At 40.8% G+C, this 20,685-nt stretch overlaps 2 protein-coding genes across 7 annotated transcripts in view; both read right to left on the bottom strand.

The window, feature by feature from the left end:
• LOC126870724 (transferrin) overlaps positions 1-4,814 on the bottom strand; it is a 5,846-nt gene extending 1,032 nt beyond the window's left edge. The window contains exons 1-7 of the mRNA XM_050628708.1: positions 4,660-4,814; positions 3,892-4,121; positions 3,128-3,431; positions 2,085-2,425; positions 1,150-1,400; positions 757-992; positions 85-364 (exon numbers count right to left, since the gene is read on the bottom strand). Of these exons, the coding sequence (XP_050484665.1) occupies positions 85-364; positions 757-992; positions 1,150-1,400; positions 2,085-2,425; positions 3,128-3,431; positions 3,892-4,121; positions 4,660-4,747 (1,730 nt within the window). The 5' untranslated portion in view covers positions 4,748-4,814. The remainder of the gene's footprint in view (positions 1-84; positions 365-756; positions 993-1,149; positions 1,401-2,084; positions 2,426-3,127; positions 3,432-3,891; positions 4,122-4,659) is intronic.
• The window catches only part of LOC126870714 (uncharacterized), a 17,468-nt gene continuing 1,455 nt past the window's right edge, over positions 4,673-20,685 (bottom strand). For 2 of the 6 annotated variants that reach the window (XM_050628674.1, XM_050628672.1), the window contains 13 exons: positions 19,469-19,832; positions 18,273-18,609; positions 16,431-16,723; positions 16,095-16,364; positions 15,531-15,820; positions 15,212-15,452; positions 14,357-14,706; positions 13,179-13,652; positions 12,084-12,265; positions 9,677-10,284; positions 8,526-8,951; positions 7,425-7,508; positions 4,673-7,338 (listed from right to left, as the gene is read on the bottom strand). In XM_050628674.1, coding sequence (XP_050484631.1) covers positions 8,823-8,951; positions 9,677-10,284; positions 12,084-12,265; positions 13,179-13,652; positions 14,357-14,706; positions 15,212-15,452; positions 15,531-15,820; positions 16,095-16,364; positions 16,431-16,723; positions 18,273-18,609; positions 19,469-19,832 — 3,538 coding nt within the window. In that variant the 3' untranslated portion in view covers positions 4,673-7,338; positions 7,425-7,508; positions 8,526-8,822. Of the gene's footprint in view, positions 7,339-7,424; positions 7,509-8,525; positions 8,952-9,676; positions 10,285-12,083; positions 12,266-13,178; positions 13,653-14,356; positions 14,707-15,211; positions 15,453-15,530; positions 15,821-16,094; positions 16,365-16,430; positions 16,724-18,272; positions 18,610-19,468 lie in introns of those variants that run through there. The other 4 variants (XM_050628677.1, XM_050628675.1, XM_050628673.1 and 1 more) reach the window with 4 other exon arrangements.

Consider the following 20,685-nt stretch of genomic DNA (forward strand, 5'->3'; position numbering starts at 1 on the left):
ATAAATTTCAAAATGAACACGTATTCTATGCACGTACGTTTATTCGCGATTGCGATCAATCAGTTTGGGAGTTTATCGACTTACGCGAGAGCACCCTTGCCGCCGATGTACGCTTCCTCGTTATTTGGCTTGCATTTGCTCGCTTCACGGATTCGATCGTCCTTGCTCGCCGAGTTTCCAACGCATTGTTGACACAGTGTCGACTCGATTGGCGCTCCAGGGGCACACGATGCCGTGAAGAAATTGGCTAGATCGTCCTCCGAAGATATAAACTTTTTATGTTTCAATACATGCGACGGTGCTGTCCAACCGGCAAAGTCACCCTTGTATCCACTGTGGCAAGATTTCTTGCCCTTCAGATCATCTGAAATCAATTCAACAAACGACGATGAGTACAGCCGATTATCTTATCACATAGATAAGCCGATACTATGTCACGTGTTATTATATCTTCCTATATTTTACTTCTGTATGCGTATCTCATACGCGTATCATGATTCATGATACATTACTATATTATTATCACAGCACTGTTATTCCTAATTCATTAAAAAATTTCTCATTCGATTCGGTGAAGTATCAAAATTGAATAGACCTGTAACTTTTAACCTATCGTCCGATGAAAGGATGAAATCTTTTTCTATTATTATAGAATATAATAATATTTTCCATTCATACTGCGTATATAAAACAGAGATTTTTGAGAAACGACGCTTTTTAAGATATTAGCCGGGAATAACGCTTCTTATTTCTTACCAATTTTGTTTATCGAAGAAGATTTCTTGATAACTGCCACTGCTGCTCTCTCGCCGAGGTCTGTGGAACCTGGGCCGTACGATTCCGCGATTATGGGAATCGCGTTAAAGTCCTTGATCGCATGAGAAGCCCAACCTCCTTCGACAACCAATAATTCCGCGTTACCTATCTTGATGGCTTTCAAGCAGTCGTCTTGACTCTTTTCGAGCAGACACTCGAACTTTGGCCTGACATCTCTGACGAAACACGAAAATGAACAACGATAAATCCTCCAATTATCCTATTTCAGATTAAAACGATAAAATTCGAAGATCAACATCGCAACCTACCAATTTACCGATATTATCAGTCGATAAATTATCGTGTAAGAGCAGAAGAGCGAACGTGATTTACCTCGAGTACGCTGCTTTTGCAAGAGCATTGCACTTGTCAAGAGCGTTTTTGGACCAGACGCACCATCGAGCATTTTTGTCTGTAGCTCCAGAGTTTCTTTCGATCACATCAAGATATTTTGCGTCTTTCAAGTGGTTCGCGGGCAATACCGGTGACGCGGGGACTGCTAAAGTCTTTTCGTCCAGTAGCATGATGTCTTTCCACCAAGCTGCCTTTTTTTCCTCTCCTAGTTTACCAAGATCAGTCAATTCCTGCACGATCAACAATGTGTTCAAATGTTAACCAACGAGATTTGCCGAGGAAGAAGAAAAATACGAAAAAGAAGAAGAAGGAAAGCTTCCCATGAAAGGAACCTCTACAGAGAAATATTTCTGGTTAGCCACTATCGTGTATTACGTGTATTACGATTACTATCGAAGATTCTGGTAGCTTAAAACTGGTCGCGGTAGATTTCATTGATCGGACCAAAGCATTACCGAGAAAGTACTCGGCAGTTGCGAGTACTCTTGAATGCTTTTTCGATATTATACTTCTTAGTAGATCTCACTAAGTTGTTTCTATAAGGAAAAAAGGTAAGAAAGAGCGGAGAAAAGCTACTGAAAACTACTAAAAGATATAATAATACCGAAGAGGTACCCGATATTACCGACTGTTAGTATTTCCCCGGTAATGATTTGGTATCCCAATGCTAGGTTCCAGCTACGAGCTACAAGTTTTAATAACTTAGAAATATGACCCAGGGATACTATTATGCGCTACTGGTCGTTACTGATCGCTACTAAACTCCCAGCAGTATTTACAATTATCAGAATCCAATGATACAACACTCAGAATCAGTATTGATCAGTTAGTAGTACACATATTCTTCTGCAAGGAAAAGAAAGGAAAGAGAAAAAGAAAAAGGAAGGGGGAAATTAAAAAAAGTAAAAAGGAACCTTTTGAACCGCTTCTACGTCCTTCACTGCGTTGTTGGCCATGTATCCTTGCCAAGGTCTGGCGGCCCAGGTGCAAGGTTTCGTGTTTGCGTCTATCGGTACTTTGCTACCGTCCGGACAGAAGTATCGGTAGTCAGCAGGATTTTCTGAGGTCGGGACTGCAGGTGTCATGCCGACTGGCAAGCCGAAGAAGCGTTTCACGTAGATCACCTTCGTCCACGCTACCTCACCACCATTATGCGCGAGACATCGCAACGCGCCTTCGTATCCAGAGTAAATGTCCGGGTAGTCGCAAACTTCCGGTTTCTCGCAAAGAGCGCACATATTCGAATAGGTTTCCTCTGAAAAATCGAACGCAAACGTGGTCAGTCATGAATATACAGTGACTGTAAAAAGTATACACAGTTGTATTTATTATAGGATTTATGTAATGCTTAATTAGATTCAAGTAGACTAAATTTCGTATCGTTTAGTAGTACTTTCATGTAAGTATACAGAATCGATATACGATGTAAGTATACAAAATAAAGAGCCTGCTAGAGAAAGAACACTTTAGGATAATAATAAGAACATGCACAGATATCTTTTGTAGCCACTTTAACAGTGCAATACGTGTGCGCAACATCGTTTTAATACCGTCGAAGTACAACGAGTGGCGAACGTATCTGAGTATTTATTACGAATATGTTACACAAAATCTTCTGAAATTTCATTAATGAGATACGACTGTCATGATCATATCGATAGAAAAATGTGAAATCAATCTAAAAATGTATACCCCACGATACTCGCCAGTTATTGTTCGAAACTAGCTGCAACAGCATGCGATGAAAAACTTCTCATTTGTCGCTTTGTTAGAAAAATTTACCAAATGTTCAGCTGGATAAATGGTAAAGCACAAATTAAAAATAAAAAAAAATAAATTTGTCGCTTCAGCGAGGGCTCAGCTACGATTTTAGATAGACGGCGACTTTAAATAGAATTGGTTCTATGTTACTATGGGTATTACCGCTATCGTCGTCGTTGTAGTTAGAGAAACTTACTAAGTCTGCGGTTGATCGCTGGATCCGGAGACCAGGTGCCGACCAAACATCCCTTGGAGAAGAGAGAACTCAACGCTCGTAGCTCGTTCTCGCGCGCTGAATATTCTGGATCGTGTAGATTGTTCAGTACTCCCATGTCAGTGAGTTTGGTGATCGGAATTTTGTAACCAACGTTACGGCCCACACCGGTGTGGCAGGACTTTAATCCACGCAAGCCCTGCACGTTGTTGATGTTCAGGTCCTTGTGTATCACGGCCACAGCTTCGTAACGATACGGCGCGTGTGGCTCCTCCTTTGTTCTCACCTGATGCGATGCACGCAAAATGTCAAATTCCAGGGTGAAATTGCGAAGAAACTATCTGCTGCCTGATTTCGATGATTTCGAAATACCTTTGTAAAAGCTCGACATTCTGAACAATTTTTTCCTCTCGCGAAAATGTTGGACTCTCGTAGTCCAACGAGATATTCGTAAAGAACTCTCGGATCGCTACCGATCCAATTTACCAATTCCAGTTCTATTTTTTCGATAGAAGATTAACAGACTGTGAATTTTTGTGCAAATTCTAAAATGTTTTTATGAATATAATTAAAAAAATAGACAATTTCTTTACATATTAAAAACTATAACGATTTGAAATGTACAATAAATGTTGTACAGAAATTGTTTACGAAACTAAGATACACTATCGTCGTAAAATAAATTAAAGAAATCCCCCATCAATTCTTCTTGTACGTTTGCAAATCATAAATTAAAATTGTCTCACCTGTTCGACAATGTTGTAGCCGGCTTTCTCCTGCAGGTGGTTGTTCTTCGCCACCAGGTACATATCTTCCGGATCGACAGCTACCACATCGGCCTCCTTTTTACCAACCCTTTCGATGCACTCGTATCGATCGCGACCAGAGATGCACGAGATTGGAATTCCCTTGACAGCTGAGTCTTTGATCATGTCCGCGCATTCTTTCCAATACACCTCGGGGACGCATATCGTAACTGCAATAATAAATAATCATAAGAAATTGCCACTTTGTACACGAAGACACAGCCGACGTCCAATAAGATAAAATGCATGCTTGTTCTATTTCATATTGAAAAAAACATTTTCTTATTTTTTTAATTTTTCTAACACGAAGTTCGCAAACACCCGTACGCACTTGCAACGCCATAGGAGATTCTACCGCACTTACGGAAATTCTTTTGGATACCGCGGACGTTTAAGTGCGGATAAGGCGCTCGAAAGTGTAAAATTGCACAGAACGCACATAATATGGAAAAATAGAATATTTTTGGTATTTTAGAACGTTCAAAACGCTTTCCGTAAGATTTGGCAGGTAAAGCAACTTTCCACCGAGATTCTACTTTTTCAATACTATTCTCAAAGATACGAATACGCGTAAAAATCTGCGATCTACCTATGACCACCTATAGCTATATATTGCACGTATTTTGCTTTTCGGATGTTCGCGTTTCGTTCCTGGAAAAGACAATTGATCGGAACACGTAGCTCTTGTAACCGTATTCTCATACTTACAGATTCGTTCAGAAGAATGAGCGGTGGTAAGAAGTATCGCGTTCGTGAGGAACGCGAGAGCCGCGAGGGCAGAACGACGGAAGATCATAGCCGTCAGCGTACACAAATTATCTCGAGTAAAACGTCAAGAGAAGAGAATATAATATCGAACGTAAGAAAGATGCGCAACCGGATAGAAAAACTGAAGACGCGATAAACTGTTGCGAGATCCTACGAGCTGCTTTCAGAGCCTGCTCAGCCCGTTTATATAGAGGAGCGCCTTTTTCCTCGTCTTGTGTTCTCGCGTAATACCTGCGATCTGGAGGGAGTAATCAGAGACGGAGATAGATCATCGCGGCGTTGCTATAATACTTTCTCTCTCTTTCTCCGTCTGTTTCTGTTCTTCCCTTTTTCTCTTCCCCTCACCGAGGCAAATATTCGCGGGCACATTTGCATAGCGCGAGTTCGCGCGCACAGGTAGCCACGGGATTTCGAACACCTCGAATCTGCATCTCAGAGCGAAGAGGAGCACGTCTGATCCAGTAACCAAAGATCTCGTATCGTCGTCAAGGCGGATAAAAAAATAAACGTAAAATAAATAATCGTCGAAACCGTTCAGTCGCGTTTTGTTTGCCTGACGAGAAATACTCGCCGATTCGATTTCGCATCATGTTTTTGGCAATCGAACTTGTTACCTTTAATAACTCGTCGCAGTGGAATTCGGAATTTTTTAGCTCTCGCGATCGATCAAAGATAAAGGTTACGTTTAGTCGGACGAGAAAGAACGATAACGAGTCAATGACTTTTCTGTTCAATTGTTTTTATCTCAACGAAGATGAGGTCGGTTAAAGTGGCACGAAATAACCATGAGCCTACCGTAATGTAATTTAACTGATAATACAAGTAAGTATTAATCGTTTATATAACCATGCATATTTTAACTCGTACGTGTTAAACTACATTTGCTTCCGACCTTGTCAACACTTTCGAAACGTATTAAAATTTTAAAAGTTCACAAAGAATCGATAAAAGAAATTGATCAAGACATCGATCTAACAGCTCTAAGCTTCGAATCTCCGTGATCTCGGAAAACCTCGCTTCGTTGTTGATATTTGAACGCCTCGTTGCTATCCATTCTGTGTCCGTTGCATCCCCCTTACAGTTTCCTGCACCCCTATAAAATCCATTCTTTTCTCGTTTTCGCCAAGCGTATGTTTTACAAGGCGACACAGTTTACGAGCTAATCGACGGCGGTCGAGGATAGCTAGCAGTTACGGTCAACAATATACCATGATTGGTCGATTGCGACGCGGTATGTTTTCGAATGAACGCGTGATTCCCCTCGCGTCAAGGTTACCACGACCCACCGAGAGTCTCTACATCTTTTCGCGACGAGAGACGCATCGAGTTTGATCGATGCGAAAATGCGAAAACATCTGCCTTCGATAACAATATAACCTGCAGCGTAACCTCGGGTTAACCTTTGCTCTTTGTTCAAATTATCGTTCCCGTTGTGTCATCGCGGAACAGTTAACGTGTTATCGCCGATCCTCGAGAAATTCTTTTTCGCCTCGAGCAAGAGGAAAAGTTAAACGGAAAAGCCCGGAACGGTATCGTTTGCATTGGGAAATTCCAGGGACTGTGACCTTACCGGGAGGTTCGACCTGATCTTGGAAGCATAACAAATCTGTGTATGTTTATCCATCCGCAAAAATTGTAAGACGACAAAAAAGCAAAAACTACATATGATATGCAAAAGATTGTAACAGGCATATGTTTGTGGTAATCGTTGGTACGAGTATATTTTAATACGTTTATTTTATTTGTATTTTAAAGGTAGAAGTATGTACATATAAATATTATTTACACAATCAAAGTCTACTTTACCATTCATAAATCACTAGTTTTACAAAAGGGTGAGTTTGTTTATACAAATATTACTTTTTACAATCAAAATATTTTTGCCATTCATAAGAAAAACCATAAATTAATACAATAATCTAGCCGTAAATATGAAATAGAAATTTTCTTGCAATTTTGTAATTAGCTTTTAAACAACCTATGTTTGCGTATTTTTCATTCATATTCATACCGCCTGATGAATTATATCGACAAGCAAGATGGGAAAATCTGCAAGCGTTTTGCATATTCTCGATCGAAGAGATACAGCGATGTTTGCAAATTAATTAGGCTTGAAACGCGATAATTTTGATAGATTATTTCTGATACATTCAACACGATCGTAAAAACGCACATATGTACATTATCCGGAAGCTGCATATGAAATAGAAATGACGACTAAACATTCTAAATTGAATGAAACGATATAAATTGAATGAATCGAAACAAAGATCGCAGATCAGATAATTTTAAAGAAGGCGGTACTAGTTACAGTTACAAAGCCGGATAAGTTGGTAACCTGCCATTTTCCGAACTTGTCTCACGGATCGACAATTCTTGACTATTGTTCTGAACTACATGCGCTACACACGTTCGTTTCATTATTTCCAATCTGTGTTTTCGGGAACGATTAGAGCGTAAACGCAGAGTATCTTTCAATTCGGCAGTCAGATTGTTTTTCTGTATTGACAATTGCTTTAACATCTTCACCGACCCGCTGTATGTTCGTTTCCAGATTTCGATCTCTCCTTCGATCTTTGCCAACTCGGCTCTGTTTCGTCTTATAAGGTCGCGAACCAACTGTAACACGAAACGCAAATGCTTTGTCTTTCTCTGCTTCATCTCAGCGCGCGAAAAGGTAAATTTATTTCGAAACGCTCACTTACCCTATGTTCGGTAATCCTTTTCATCCCTCCTGCGAACAGCGTTTCCTTATCATAGTGCTTAGCGTCACGAGCGTTTCTGATCAGCTGTGAATGAACAACAAGAGTCAGATTTTTCGCAATCTAAGTAAGTTTAACGAACTTACGGGGAAACTTTCGTGAACTGTATTGATTGTGACCTGCGATGATTAGAGTTCGGGTATTTATGCACATTTAAGCGAAGCATGACAACCTGGAGAACATAGACTTTAGAAAGAGGAAAGGAGACGTTTATATCGTAAAACCAGCCAACGGACATTTGAATACTGGAAAGTATGCAAAAGAAATTGATAAAATAAGCCGGAGCGTGAAAGGAATGCTAGCTGAGGAGAAAGCAGAAAGAGGGGGAGGGGAGGCAAAGCAAAGGGGGCTACTGTGCAAAGTGTGAAACGAAAACAGTATCCGATGAAACGGCTTTAGGTAATTTTGCGGCACAAAAGTACTTTAGAGCAAGTCAAAGGTAGTTTTAGAATAGGAACAGCGAATGAATCATCAAAGAAATAATTATGCAAGACAGATTCGGCAACAGTGTGTGACAGAGATAATGTACGTACTACGATCTATGTAACCAAGTTCAATTTTTGCGCTAACAAGTTGGAATGAATAAGTTATTGCTACTACTTTATGAAAATTCATCTTCATGAAATTCATGTAACTTAAAAAATGCGAGCTTCCTCGAATACCGACCTATGTAGGAAATTCTTCAGAACATCTGCCGGTAAATGAATCGAAGTTTGGAAACGGGTGAATCCGAAGTACCACCAGACTATTGTTGACTGTTGTTCTCGCGTAGCAACGATCTGACGCAAACTGATTTATCGGCAGAATTTCCAAAGAATTATTATGTCGATATAGATGAATCGTTATTACGTAAGTGGACCAGAATGTGAAGAAAATAAATTCTCACTGTATTTCGGATAAATGCCAATAATAACATTTTCTGTTACTTGAGAGATGCTGTTAAATGTCGCGCAAGAATTTGTCATTCGCAAGGAAGTCGAAAAATGCCCATTTGCATAGTCTGCAGTCTATCAGCGATACTTTGAAACCTTCTCGGGCTCTTACCTTTTCTGGTCGCAGGTTTTCTTTGTACTCCTGCAATCCTTGCATCCTGTTCTCGTATTCACAGTGGCATGTTTGACACGAGGTGGTGTCATTACCAATCTACAATTCTTGCAAGGCGAGGAATTTTTCTTTTCGAATCTTTCTGGGTCTCTCAATTTCCCGATTTGCGAGCCTCGCTCGCTTCCTCGATGTCAAAACTACGTCCTCCGTATCACTTTCTGCACTGTCGTTGCAATCAGTACGCATTTGACTCATTTTTGCAGATAAAATGGTCACCTGGCCCTCCGTAAAATCCATTTAGCACTTTTCTAATTGTTCTATTTTCTGTTTGCACCGATCGATCTTGTCTCGGCTGATGCAACACGCGTTTCGCAGGAATGCCAAGCTCTGTTCCGCTTCCGCCAACCCGATCGCGCAGTTTTTCACCTTCGAACGAGTTATGATTCTTAGTTACACACCACGATAAGTGTTGGAATTCTATTAGAAGTCTCGAAATTTCGCTTTAAGCAATTTATTAATAGTTAATTTAAATTTTAGTTTAATTAGTACAATGTATGTTAATGCACATCAGCACGCTGGCACTGTTACTCTAAGATAGATAAGTGACGATTTTAGTTAGGAGAGTGAGGGAATAGGCTTCGTTGTTAAATGGTTAAACGAAGGGTCTTAACCGCCGTCGAAAGAAAGTTGGTAGTAGGAGGTAGGTCCCTTGTCAAGCCGTGGTAGACAATAGTCTTTAGAAATTCTTCGGAAACGGACGTTTGTTTGGTTTGAAGGACCTCTACTAGGAAATCTATGAGATTTATGGAAGTAAGTTATGGACGTAACAGCAAATAATGCTAAATCTTGTAACGGTCCTATAGGATTATTGCGGCCCTGAATAAGTATAACCAAGGGATGGATTATGATTTATGGTAGTTGTGGTATGGTTAGTACGTCCCGGGACGTAATAACGTAGAACAATTATCTATTGTAGCAGCACGAAGAAATAATATAATATTTGATAGCACCAGGAGTAATCCTTGTAAAACTATAGTGCGCCATTCAACGTGTTAAATAACTCGAAGAACCTGACATTACCCTACATTCTAATTTCGTATGTTATACTATATTTACTACTATGTAGATGATATCATCTAGCATGATTTTACCTTAATCTCTGCTTCTACCTTAAGTCTCCTAAGACGACAAAGAAGGTGCCAATAATCTGGCTTCAATCGGCTCTGCAGTCCTTCCGGTAATCTGTCTAATTCATCCAAAGCTCGAAGATAGCTTGAACATTCTCGAGGCAAGATGTCAGAGTTTCGCTGCTCTATGATACAAACAGCGAGTTCAGTGAGAAACGTAGCCGACGTACCGCAGGGTCCATGCGCGATTAACAATCTCGGTCTTTTGCGGTATTGTCGGAACAGATGCTCCGGCACCGATGGTTTTAGTTCGGCAAACTCCGATCTAAACTTTCTTTCCAGCCGCTTATCTCGTTTACGTGCGTTCTCATAGCTGACTCTTAGTTCCGCGACACCTGCCTCGAACAAATCTCGTTCTTCGGCAAGTGTGTCAGCCTCCTTCGTCGCGGGTACAAGTTCCAACTCGATAGTCCGTCGTATCTGCTGTCTTTTCTGAACGATTTTTCGATGCTCTAGGATCGCCTGCATTTTGGTCAATCTCTGTGAGAGCATCGATCCTTCGATTTGTATCTTTTCTTTGGATAGTTCGTTCAATTCGTCGTCGAAAGACTTTGCGCCGTTCGAGAATTCTCCTGAAACACGGACAATGGGTGATTCGTGTCGATTCACCTTCAGTTTTAAATGAAATACGCAGAACAATAGGTCTATTTTCAAGCTCAGTTTTCATTGCTCCCAGGTCACCATTAACGATGCAACAGTACCTATCAGGGACTCGGTCCGATACCTGGGCATGACCCTGGACAGGAGACTAACGTGGAAGAAACACATCTCAGATAAAACGAAGCAACTAAAGGACAAACTAAAAAAACTCTATTGGCTCACGGGCAAACTAAACATACAGAATAAAATTACCCTCTACAAGACCGTAATAAAACCTGTCTGGACCTACGGAATCCAACTATGGGGAACAGCAAGTAACTCCAACATCGAAATAGTACAACGATTCCAATCGAAAACGCTAAGATCCTTAATAGACGCACTTTGGTATGTTACCAACGAAACCATCCATCGCGACCTCAAGATACCCACAGTCAAAGAGGAAATAGCAAAATACAGCGACAGATATAGCAAAAGAGTCAACAAGCACCGAAACCCCCTAATCACTGGACTACCCGCTAGACCTAAACGCTAGATTCATTTAGTTATCCAAATTAAGCATATGCACTTACTTATAATACCTACAAATTATACCTATCTATAATAAGAATTAACTTATTGTAAATATACAGCCATGTCACTGCGCCACGCCAGAAAAATTACTGAAAATTCTCAACGCGAGAATTGATTGTAATTAAACAAATAAATAAATAAAAAAAAAAGTTTTCATTGCTAGACTGCTGGTATTTACGCATTTATGAAAAGTTTGTAGGTGCAGGAATGCAAAAAATATTCGTCTCTAGTAAGTAATAACACTCTCTAGTCAATAGGAGATGCAGCTGTCTATCTATGTTTTGAGATTATAGGATTATAGGATTATTGTGTTTCTATTTGGAGATTATAGGGGGATAGGAGGATGTCCTCGGTTTATGACAGAGACAGCGTGTGCTATTTTTGAGAAATTGGAATTTATGACATAGCACATTGTAAAGTCTATTATTCGGACCACCTTGATGACTAATATCTCAAGCGCTCGATAGGTCTGCTCAATAATAAAATTTCGAGATGAAAACTTAACGACAGATCATCGAACGATGTTGTTAATTGGACATCAACGAATCCTCGGCCAGGTATGCAAAAGAGGCACCGCCTGGGAGACATTCACGTCAATTCGACAATCACAGAATTGGACAGAGGTTCGTACCTCTGGAAATTTTGACGAAAACCCACTGCCTAGATCGACACCTGAAATATAAGCATTAGGCTCTTCCAGAAAGGACTTACGCTCAATTTACTTTTAAGACCAATCTTTCTCGTTCAATGATCAATTGGAAGTAATTATTTATCGAACATCTTGCAACGTAAAATTAGTTGTAAGTAATTAAAAACATACACAAGAAATTTGCACAACTTCGAATGCTCAAGCCACACCGTGAAATCTTTTGTTTTTATTTGGAAGAATTTTACAATCAATTCTCATTGAGAATTATAAGTAAATTATTCTGGCGTGGTACTATATCGTGTATAATAGGTGATCATCGTGCGTTTGATTCTAGCTGAATCTAATGTTTAAATTTATAGGGACACCGTAAAATGGCAAATCGACGTCTGACCGACCCTGCCGTTTGTTACGGCACGTGCTGTTGCAACATAAATCGTAAAAGGCAAGGGGTTAATATCGTTCAAGGTTCGCGACTCCAAGCGAACAGTTGCGATTTAATTGATAGTCACCTAATTGAGAGATAGCAACAATGTTACGTTTCTTTGGTCATACCACTGATCCTTTCGATCTCGGCCTCCAGCATCGACTTGTACCTCTGCCGATCGACTTCTCTAGCGCGAATCTTCTCCTCGTACGACTCGATTGCCCGAATGTCCTCCTCTGTGTAACTAGCTGCATCTTTCCGGGTGAGACAGTCGGGTTTCGGAATGCTTCTCTTTGCATCGTGTTCCAATCTACGGCAGCCGAGGTCGCGTTCAAAACTTAAGACTCTCATCGTCACATCGAGCGCGTAACAAACGAAAACGACAAATTAAGGCTTTGGCGAGAGACGTCTATCGATGCAACCGCGTTTGGTCTTAGTTTTCTTAATATTAGTTACGTTTCAATCGGTGATTACAATCACTCTTAAACGATAATTCCTTTTATATTTACAAAATAAACGAACGCTCCAGAGTAATTCTATTGCTATTTGACTAGAATTTACTGTATACAGATCCTTTCTTAAAAAATTCCTCAATTTTATATTTCGACTGTAGTATCGTGGAAATTAAGATATAAATTCTTTCCCGATTACTTACAATTTATTAATAACGAATTGAATATACAGGTATTAATTGGACGGAAAACGATGTTTGTTTAACTGAAACTAAATGCGATACTCGTATCTATCTCAAATAACTTTACAGTTATTTGGCAACTCTCGTCACAATGAATCTAACACACACACACTCTCTCCCTCTCTCATTAGCAACTCTAACAACTCTACAACACTGCCAAATCGATCAACTCTAACGACTCTACTCTTAGACGACTCGATTAGCTCTCTCACCTCTACTCTTCGATGTCTCTATCAACTCTGACTCTCGCAACACACTCACCTTTCGACTCGCATACTCTGACCTCTCGGTCGTCCCTCCTTGAAACCCGAAATCGTCCTTCTGCTCTAACGTTGTTTATTGTTTTTCTCATATCTCTGCAAAGAACTAGGTGACTTTAGTCACATAGGCGCTCTTAAATGTAAAGAAACCACAGAAGGACGACGTACGCGGTTTTTCTATTTTCAATCGATCTCTAATCAAACTCTTTTACTATCATTACACGACTGTATTATCGTGTATCATCTATAGTATGATAAAATGCGATTACCTATCTTCCAGTACACCGTCCATCATCCTGTCGAGCATCTGTTCACGAAAATCATGCACTTTCGTTTCGATCTCTACTTCGTCTTCGACTAAGTTCTTCTCATTGTCGTTGTTTCTTTCGGGTCCATTTAATCGTGCATCGTCGATCGTTCTCGCGTCTCGTTCGAATTCGTCCTCGATTATTTCCTTTGGATGCCACTGTGGAGGCTCGATGAGTTTCGCACTCGCGTCCACGTGAAACACACGCTTCAGCTCGAGAACGAGCCGACGCATTTCCTCGCAGCGTTCGTTCGCCGCTCGCATCTCTCTTTGCTTCGTTGATCGTGTCTTTTCAAACAGTTCGTTAAACTTTACTTTTAACTCGCGCTCTTGGTGATCCGCGATAATGCACGTCTCAAGCGCGTCTACAAAACCGTGGCAACGAGACCGTGGGTTCTCGACGTTGGTCGTTTGTGAATTTTCTTCGCCCTCCAATCTGCACACGATACGTAAACGTTGAAATGAATCGGGCAAACGATCTCCTCTCGTTGAGATAATTATGGACGAGAAAAAGCACAATTTGAAAAATTAATACCGTGTCTAAAGACACGAATACAAGGACTATCTCTTTCTGCCTTTCATATCGAGTTTTACAATTACACGAAGTTGAAGCAAAGTATCATTCGAGCTAAACAGTTTCAGATACGAATACCTTCATAATTTTGTACGGAGAACGAAGTATCTCGTCGATTAGTGTATCAAAAATATATATATACATCCTCGTTTAAGAATCTTACGGTGATCGTTGTATTCCCGCAACACTGAACAAATTATGGTCGTGTCATGCCATAATAATCCGCTTATCTTGATGTAATCATACGATAAGAAAACATGCGTTGGTAATATCGAGAATTTTAATAAAAGTGCCTGCAATTTAGGCTTCGCGTCAAATGTCACATTTTTATCAAAGTTAAGAAATATCCTAAGATCTCCGATTTCGAATACTTTCACGAGCCACTGTACGTATATACATATATAAATCTTCGAGTCAATTAACGAGAAAATTATCCTGCATAAGACTAATAGATCTGTCGTCTTCCTGTTGGTTTTTAAATAACATCTCTGTCAATGCGATATCTTATCAATAATTATCCCAGTTACAAAACAATTCTTTCAACAGTGGAAAACAATAATAATTACCTAGACACAAGTTCTCTCATCCTTCTCGAAAATTGACACCAAGGCGGAATATACGTCTGTTCCCGAGGTACGAATTTATCGAGAGGATAATTGGTGACCTTCGATTCACCGAACAAGGAAAAGATGCTTCTCGGTCGGACGATCAAGGGATCTAAAAATCGTTCGCGCAAGTAGAGTATCGATTGATCCAGGCGCGAGATTTCTTCCTCGGCGTTCTTCGTCAATTCGATTTCCGTTGACCTGGCCGCTGCCAACGCGAGCTCTCTACCACGTTGATCGAGATCGAACGCAGAAATCGGCAGTCGAGCGTTTGGTGGTGCTGCCTCGTTCGAGTCGAGCAATGTCTTTACCTGTCGTCAGGAAAACGGCGTTCTCTCAAAATTATCGTTGTTAGATTGCTCTTTGTTGGCATCGTTAATTACCACTTTGCGATTTTTTGCGACACAGGAAGACATACAAGCTCTAAGTGCCTTCGGATAATACGAGTTAATGCTGACCTTGTATCGTTCGAACTAGGAAGGGGGATTGTTGATTGCCCCTCCCCCGATCCGCTGGCAGGAAAAAGATCTACGAGGAAAGAAAGAAACTCGCGCTTGTCGCACAGATTTTTGATAGCTCGTGCGAGTTAGGAGCTGTGAAAACTTGCAAGAGGCTAAATAAAATAAAATGAAATTAACGCTCCGTCTGTAACCCTATTTTTACCGATGTCGTCTACATACTGGATCGCCTTGGATTGCCTTGTTTCCTGTGCTGTTCGTCCAATCGAGGTTCTACCGTATTACACTTCCGTAATTACAGCCCAATCGCATAAAATGCATCAGTTAGAAACGGGATACGTAATAAATAATTATTTACTCGGCGTTTCAGCTTGTTCCAATCATCGAGAAGAGAGAGACGAGTCGCTAGAGCTTGTTTCTCCTCGGCCATCGACCGCCGGCGAATCACCATATCCATCCACGTCTCCGTTTCTTCGATCTCCTCGTTCTCTGTCGCACCCACCCGTTTGCTTTCTCTCGTTTTCAAGCGGTCGTCGAGTGTAATCCAACAGTAGGATTCGGTTGACCTCGAACCTCGACTATCCTCCTGTTCGACCATCCTGATCGTGGCAAAACAACTTGGTTAGTCGAAGCAGCAAACAAAAAGGAAAGGGCAAACAGAAAGAAAAAGAAGCAACCGGTTCGGTAATCTATTAGCGACCAGATCCCCGTTTCTACCCAAAGAAACGACCACGTTGTTGAAGAGGACTGTGCGTCGACCACCAGCTTCTGAACGATGGTGCGCGGCGAACAGAGCGAATACTCGCCGAAGCTCGGTGCAGTCTCTCCACACGATTAGTCCATCGAATCCGCAGGTGAACAGGCTTGAGGATACGCCAGATTTCGTGTAATGAATGGCGATGCTGATGCTTCTGGTTTGGTGCAGCGATGGTAGAGCTTCCGAGAGTAAGGCGTTTTGGAAATCTTCCTGCGGATCGATTCAACGATTCATATATTCTCCATGTTAGCTGTAGATTCGGTTTTTTAGCTTACGTACATTTTTCAAATTTCCTATTATACATGTACGCGTGAGATATGTTAGATTCATACGAACGCGTTAATGATATCTTTAGGAAGATTGATTTATTTGTTAAAACATCTTCCTTTGTCTTCTACTGTATGTATTCTGCGTGGCATAGTCAGATATCGCGATTTTATTTTATTTACATACGTTCTCGAAATTTTCACTTCTCTCTTTTTACCTTTAACTCTAGCCGATGCAACTGTTTCGTGAGATACGGGACACCAATTATTTCGTAGCTCGATTCTTTTCCGTAGTGCAGGTGCTCGAAGGACGACAAAAGTCTTATCGAGCAATCCGCGTTTTCGACGTAGACATCTCGATCGAAAAGTCGACACGAGTACACGATCATCTCGTCTCCAGCTCGAGAGTCGCTCGATTCCATGTTTGCAACTAGAAGTAGCGCTTTCGCGCGATCTTGGTCCATTTCGTAGATCAAAAAATCGATCACCTAGCACGGAATTAATGTGATCCGACGATCAAATGTGTTCGAGCTTTATACGACGTTTTACGTTACCTTTCGGCCAAGATTCAACCAGGCCGCGACTTTGCTGGCTGACATCCTATAATCACGTTCTTCAAGTTCGACGACGTTCATCGATAAGAGGAACAGCCGGCCGATCTGAGACGAGGCAACGCCCAGCAAATGACCTCTGTTAGAAAATTTGACGCGATCCAAAGCTTCTCGTTGAAGATGAACGCAATGCTTTCGGACAGGTATCGTAGGATACGATTCGATGAAAAGGCAGTTTCCCGTGACGCTGCAGCTTACCAGAATCGGTAAGACGGGATGCGAGGCGATATCAGCAACTGTGATTAGCACAGATTATTATTTGTCTCTTTCTAATTATTTTAGTCAGATTGAAAAGAACCCGGAAAAAACAAGCGTTAAAATCCGCGAGATTTCCGTTTCAACTGCGCAGTAGTATCGAGCAGCTGTTGTTTAAGCGGATCTGGTTTCTTTCAGATCACGTAAGCATATGAGAAAAAAAAAGGAAACGTGATAGCATTGTTAAAAATATAATATAACATGGTATAATAAATGTAATATTTAATATCGTAGAATAATAAACGACCACCTTGCAAGGGGTACGAACTACAGTGCAGGTAGAAAGTGAAAGTGCTAACTTTCAGAAAAGTGGGTGCCTGATTATATTTGTGACTGTGAAATACAGGATTACGAAAAATGGGAAACAATGGGAGTACGAAAACTGTTATAAAGGGATGCTTCGATGGAGAAAGAGGTTGTTGTTTGTTGATTGCTGTCGTTGGGTGACGTAAGTTGCGCTTAGGAGTTGATTAGTTGTGTCGATTTAGTTGCTTCAGTTTTAATAAATATATTAACGCTTAGCCAACAGCACACGCCACAGCGAGCTATACGTTTCCACCACGCTCGGGAAAACCCACCTATAAGCTGCTGTCCACCGCGCATTTTTCCAAGTACAGAGGACTAATATTCGCTACTTAAAAAACGAAGAAGTGTAAAAATTATTTATGTGGTTAATTATATTTTGCCGTAATGATCGTATTTAACGATTTCACACATTGTTTATACAAAACATCAAACTAAAAGTATAAAAAAATATAGGTAAAATTAAAAACATTAGAGATGACTAAAGATAATCTTAATATCTTTTTACAGTGTGGTATCGTTCGAGTATAACTTTATTTAGTCATAACTAATAGTGTAACTTTTTAATTAATTTTAACACCACTAAATTCATCTATCTTATTATATACTGTACTTTATGAAAACAGAGAAAGACGTACAATTAATTGTGATCAATTCCAGGTAAACAATAACTGATAATAACAACAACAACAAAGAAAAAGATAAAACACGTTGCTAAAGTCAAAGAGGGAGATCTCCCCGTTCGGTTGGCTAAGTGTTAAGAAATAGTATTAGTTAAATAATCACAGTTCCCTGTTCTATCGTTCTAAATAAATATACACAAAATAGAAATCACTATGTATAGTAACTACGCATCTTTGTACACGTTTGTAGGGTGAGCGATCTGAATGATAAGGTACGAATGATACGTTATCGAGGATCTAGGGAATATTTGCGATATGTAGAGCGTGCAGGGAGTGAAGAACGATTCAGAGAACGCACGCGGCTACGCGACGACGAATTCAGCTTGAGATGTCATCGTTTATCAAACCGAGTTACTTTGCTCTCAAACGCGAATCCTACAAAAATAGAGAGTACGGCGTGCTTCGCTTAACTAAAATTTTCGAAGAGTTCAAATAATTTTCTACCAAGACTCTACTTTCTTAAGTGTATTCCAAAAAATGCGAATTTGCATAAAAAAACATCCGCAGTCTGATAAATTATTTTCGATTCCAGTTTTGAACCGACCTTTGCCGTGATGTGTTAACTGTATAGTTGGTGAGGCAAGTTCACCAGTTGCAACGTCAATGATCGCCAGACGACCAGTTTGGTCTAAAGCTCCTAAATATGGGCCATGTAACGCAGCTATATTTGCATAACCCGTGTCATCTCGTAGTAGAAACTCGAGACGAGGGGGACAACGATGCTGCAGACCGATTATCTCAAAGAGATCGCCGTCCTCCCCAAGTATTAAGATTCTATCTTGACTTGGATCGCTTTCTGCGTGTCTCGGGTACGACGGTAGCGAAATCGTCCAAGCCGGCCGCCATTCTTCGTTTCGATCTTTCCAAGATTTTCTGTAAAACTGGCAATGGTTCGTCAGATAGATCGACCGCGAATGACTCGTGAACACCACAAATGCATAATCCAGACCAAGATACAGCCAGATCGTAAATTTTTAGTGGATCGCTTACCACCATCAACTCTAGCGTGGAAAACATTAAAATTGTCATCGTGCGTCGTTATGCAAAGAAATAAATATTCAGGATATTTCAACCGAGCCAAGAAATAGGGGGAATACTAATAAACCCTCGATACACAGACTTTTAACCAGTTTGGATCGCCCGATTTCAAGTTTCAGCTACTCTGCACGGTATATATGCATTTTTTGATCTTTGTCCCGCGTCCTCATTCAAATGCCGCACTATGCAACGTGTAAACGTGACCCTCGAACGTGATCTGGAAACGTGTGAACGTGACCCGTGAACGTGGTCCACGAATTTTTATTTTTGTCCCGATTCCCCGTTCATACCCCGAGCTGTGCCATGCGATCCTGAAATGATTGGAACGATGGACAAACATCATTGAGTAAAGCGATACTTTCCAAATTACGGTGTTACGAACACCATCTCAACATTTTTTTTTTATTTTTAATTTATGCTTTACAATTTGTCCGGCTGGACATTTGATAAATTTGTCTAACTTTACTATTAAATAACTTGTGGATGGCTACCCCCAGCGGGATACCATCTTCTCAAAATCGACACGACTTATCTACAACTTATCGACTGACCCAATACTTTTTTATTTTTTTATACGTAATTCTTGCCGAGGTTTCGGCTCGTCAAGTTCCCTGTATTTTTATCAACCTGACTTATTTCTGACATCCGACTTCTTTTACGATCTCGATGTACGTATCTTGGCCCAAGTTACACGCGTCCTACCGTTGCCCGAACCTCGCGACCGTGCGTCGCGCCATCGACGACCAACGTGCCATCGCCGTGACCCACCAACGTAGGGTTTCTTTGCGATGAAATCGTTCCGTCATCTTCGTCAAGAGGTCGGACGATTGTTCGAACGCCAGGGTCCACTTGCTGCTCGAAATCGACGGACCAAACGGTGCCGCTTTCGTCACAACAGAGCAAAGTTCCGTCCGTGGACCAGGAACAGGAAACTGCAGTGCGCTCCGAGTGGACTTCCATCGGAAAGAGTCGAACGGTATTCGAACAACTCAACACGCGGTACACCGAAAGCGTGCCGGTGGATGGCATAAATCGTGCTACCAGGTGGGCCGAATCGGTCGAGCATCTACCGAAAATCGATAAATAGTTTCATTCCGATATATTGTATTATTGCACTTGAGCACATACATAGGTGAACCACACGAAACGTTACAATTTGTTTTCTCCGAAACTATTGCAGATATCGATTCGAAATTTGAACGCGTTAAATGTTTCGGAGGCGCTACAACACTTTGGAATATAAAGAATTGTGAGCGTCAATTTTCTAGAGACGGTGGGGAGGGTGTGCAAAAGTTTTCAAACGAAAATTCTGCTCGCATTATTAGTAGAATCTGTGAAAAAGTCTTGTACTGTGCGAAACGAGTCGATGAAATTGCACAGGCGATTAACAGAATCCGAGAGAGGATATTTTGAATTTATAGCCATGTAGGAGTAAAGATCGTAGGGGCATAAAATTTAATCAATTGTAGGAGTTGCGAACGACAAACAGTACTATTAACCAGCTCGAACGGGACCAGAGTAGTTTGCAGCAATTCTCCGATAGCTAAGAGACCTCACGCTAGGTTCGTTCATGATTGGACTATAATACCATCAACAGTATTTTCCTGTTCCAACTAGCAAGCAGCGGATCTGAGAAATCTATGCTGTAGTCGTCAAATTGACAGACACATATTTCGATATATCGATTTACAAATGCCAGAATTTTCATTATTCTACGTAATGCTCAAATGTATAGATGCATACGTGTGAACGAATACTCGAAGTATAAACGAAAATACCAGGCTAAATAGACACGATCATAGCGTCAGTATCGATGAATTTAATAAACTTGTTACAGAACATTGCTTTTAATTCGTTCTCCTTTCACTTGCGCCGTAGAAAACAATCATAAATAATACTATACCTTTGAAAGATATTAC

This window comes from Bombus huntii, chromosome 10 (assembly GCF_024542735.1).
Source record: "Bombus huntii isolate Logan2020A chromosome 10, iyBomHunt1.1, whole genome shotgun sequence".
In the NCBI taxonomy this organism is placed as follows: Eukaryota; Metazoa; Arthropoda; class Insecta; order Hymenoptera; family Apidae; genus Bombus; species Bombus huntii.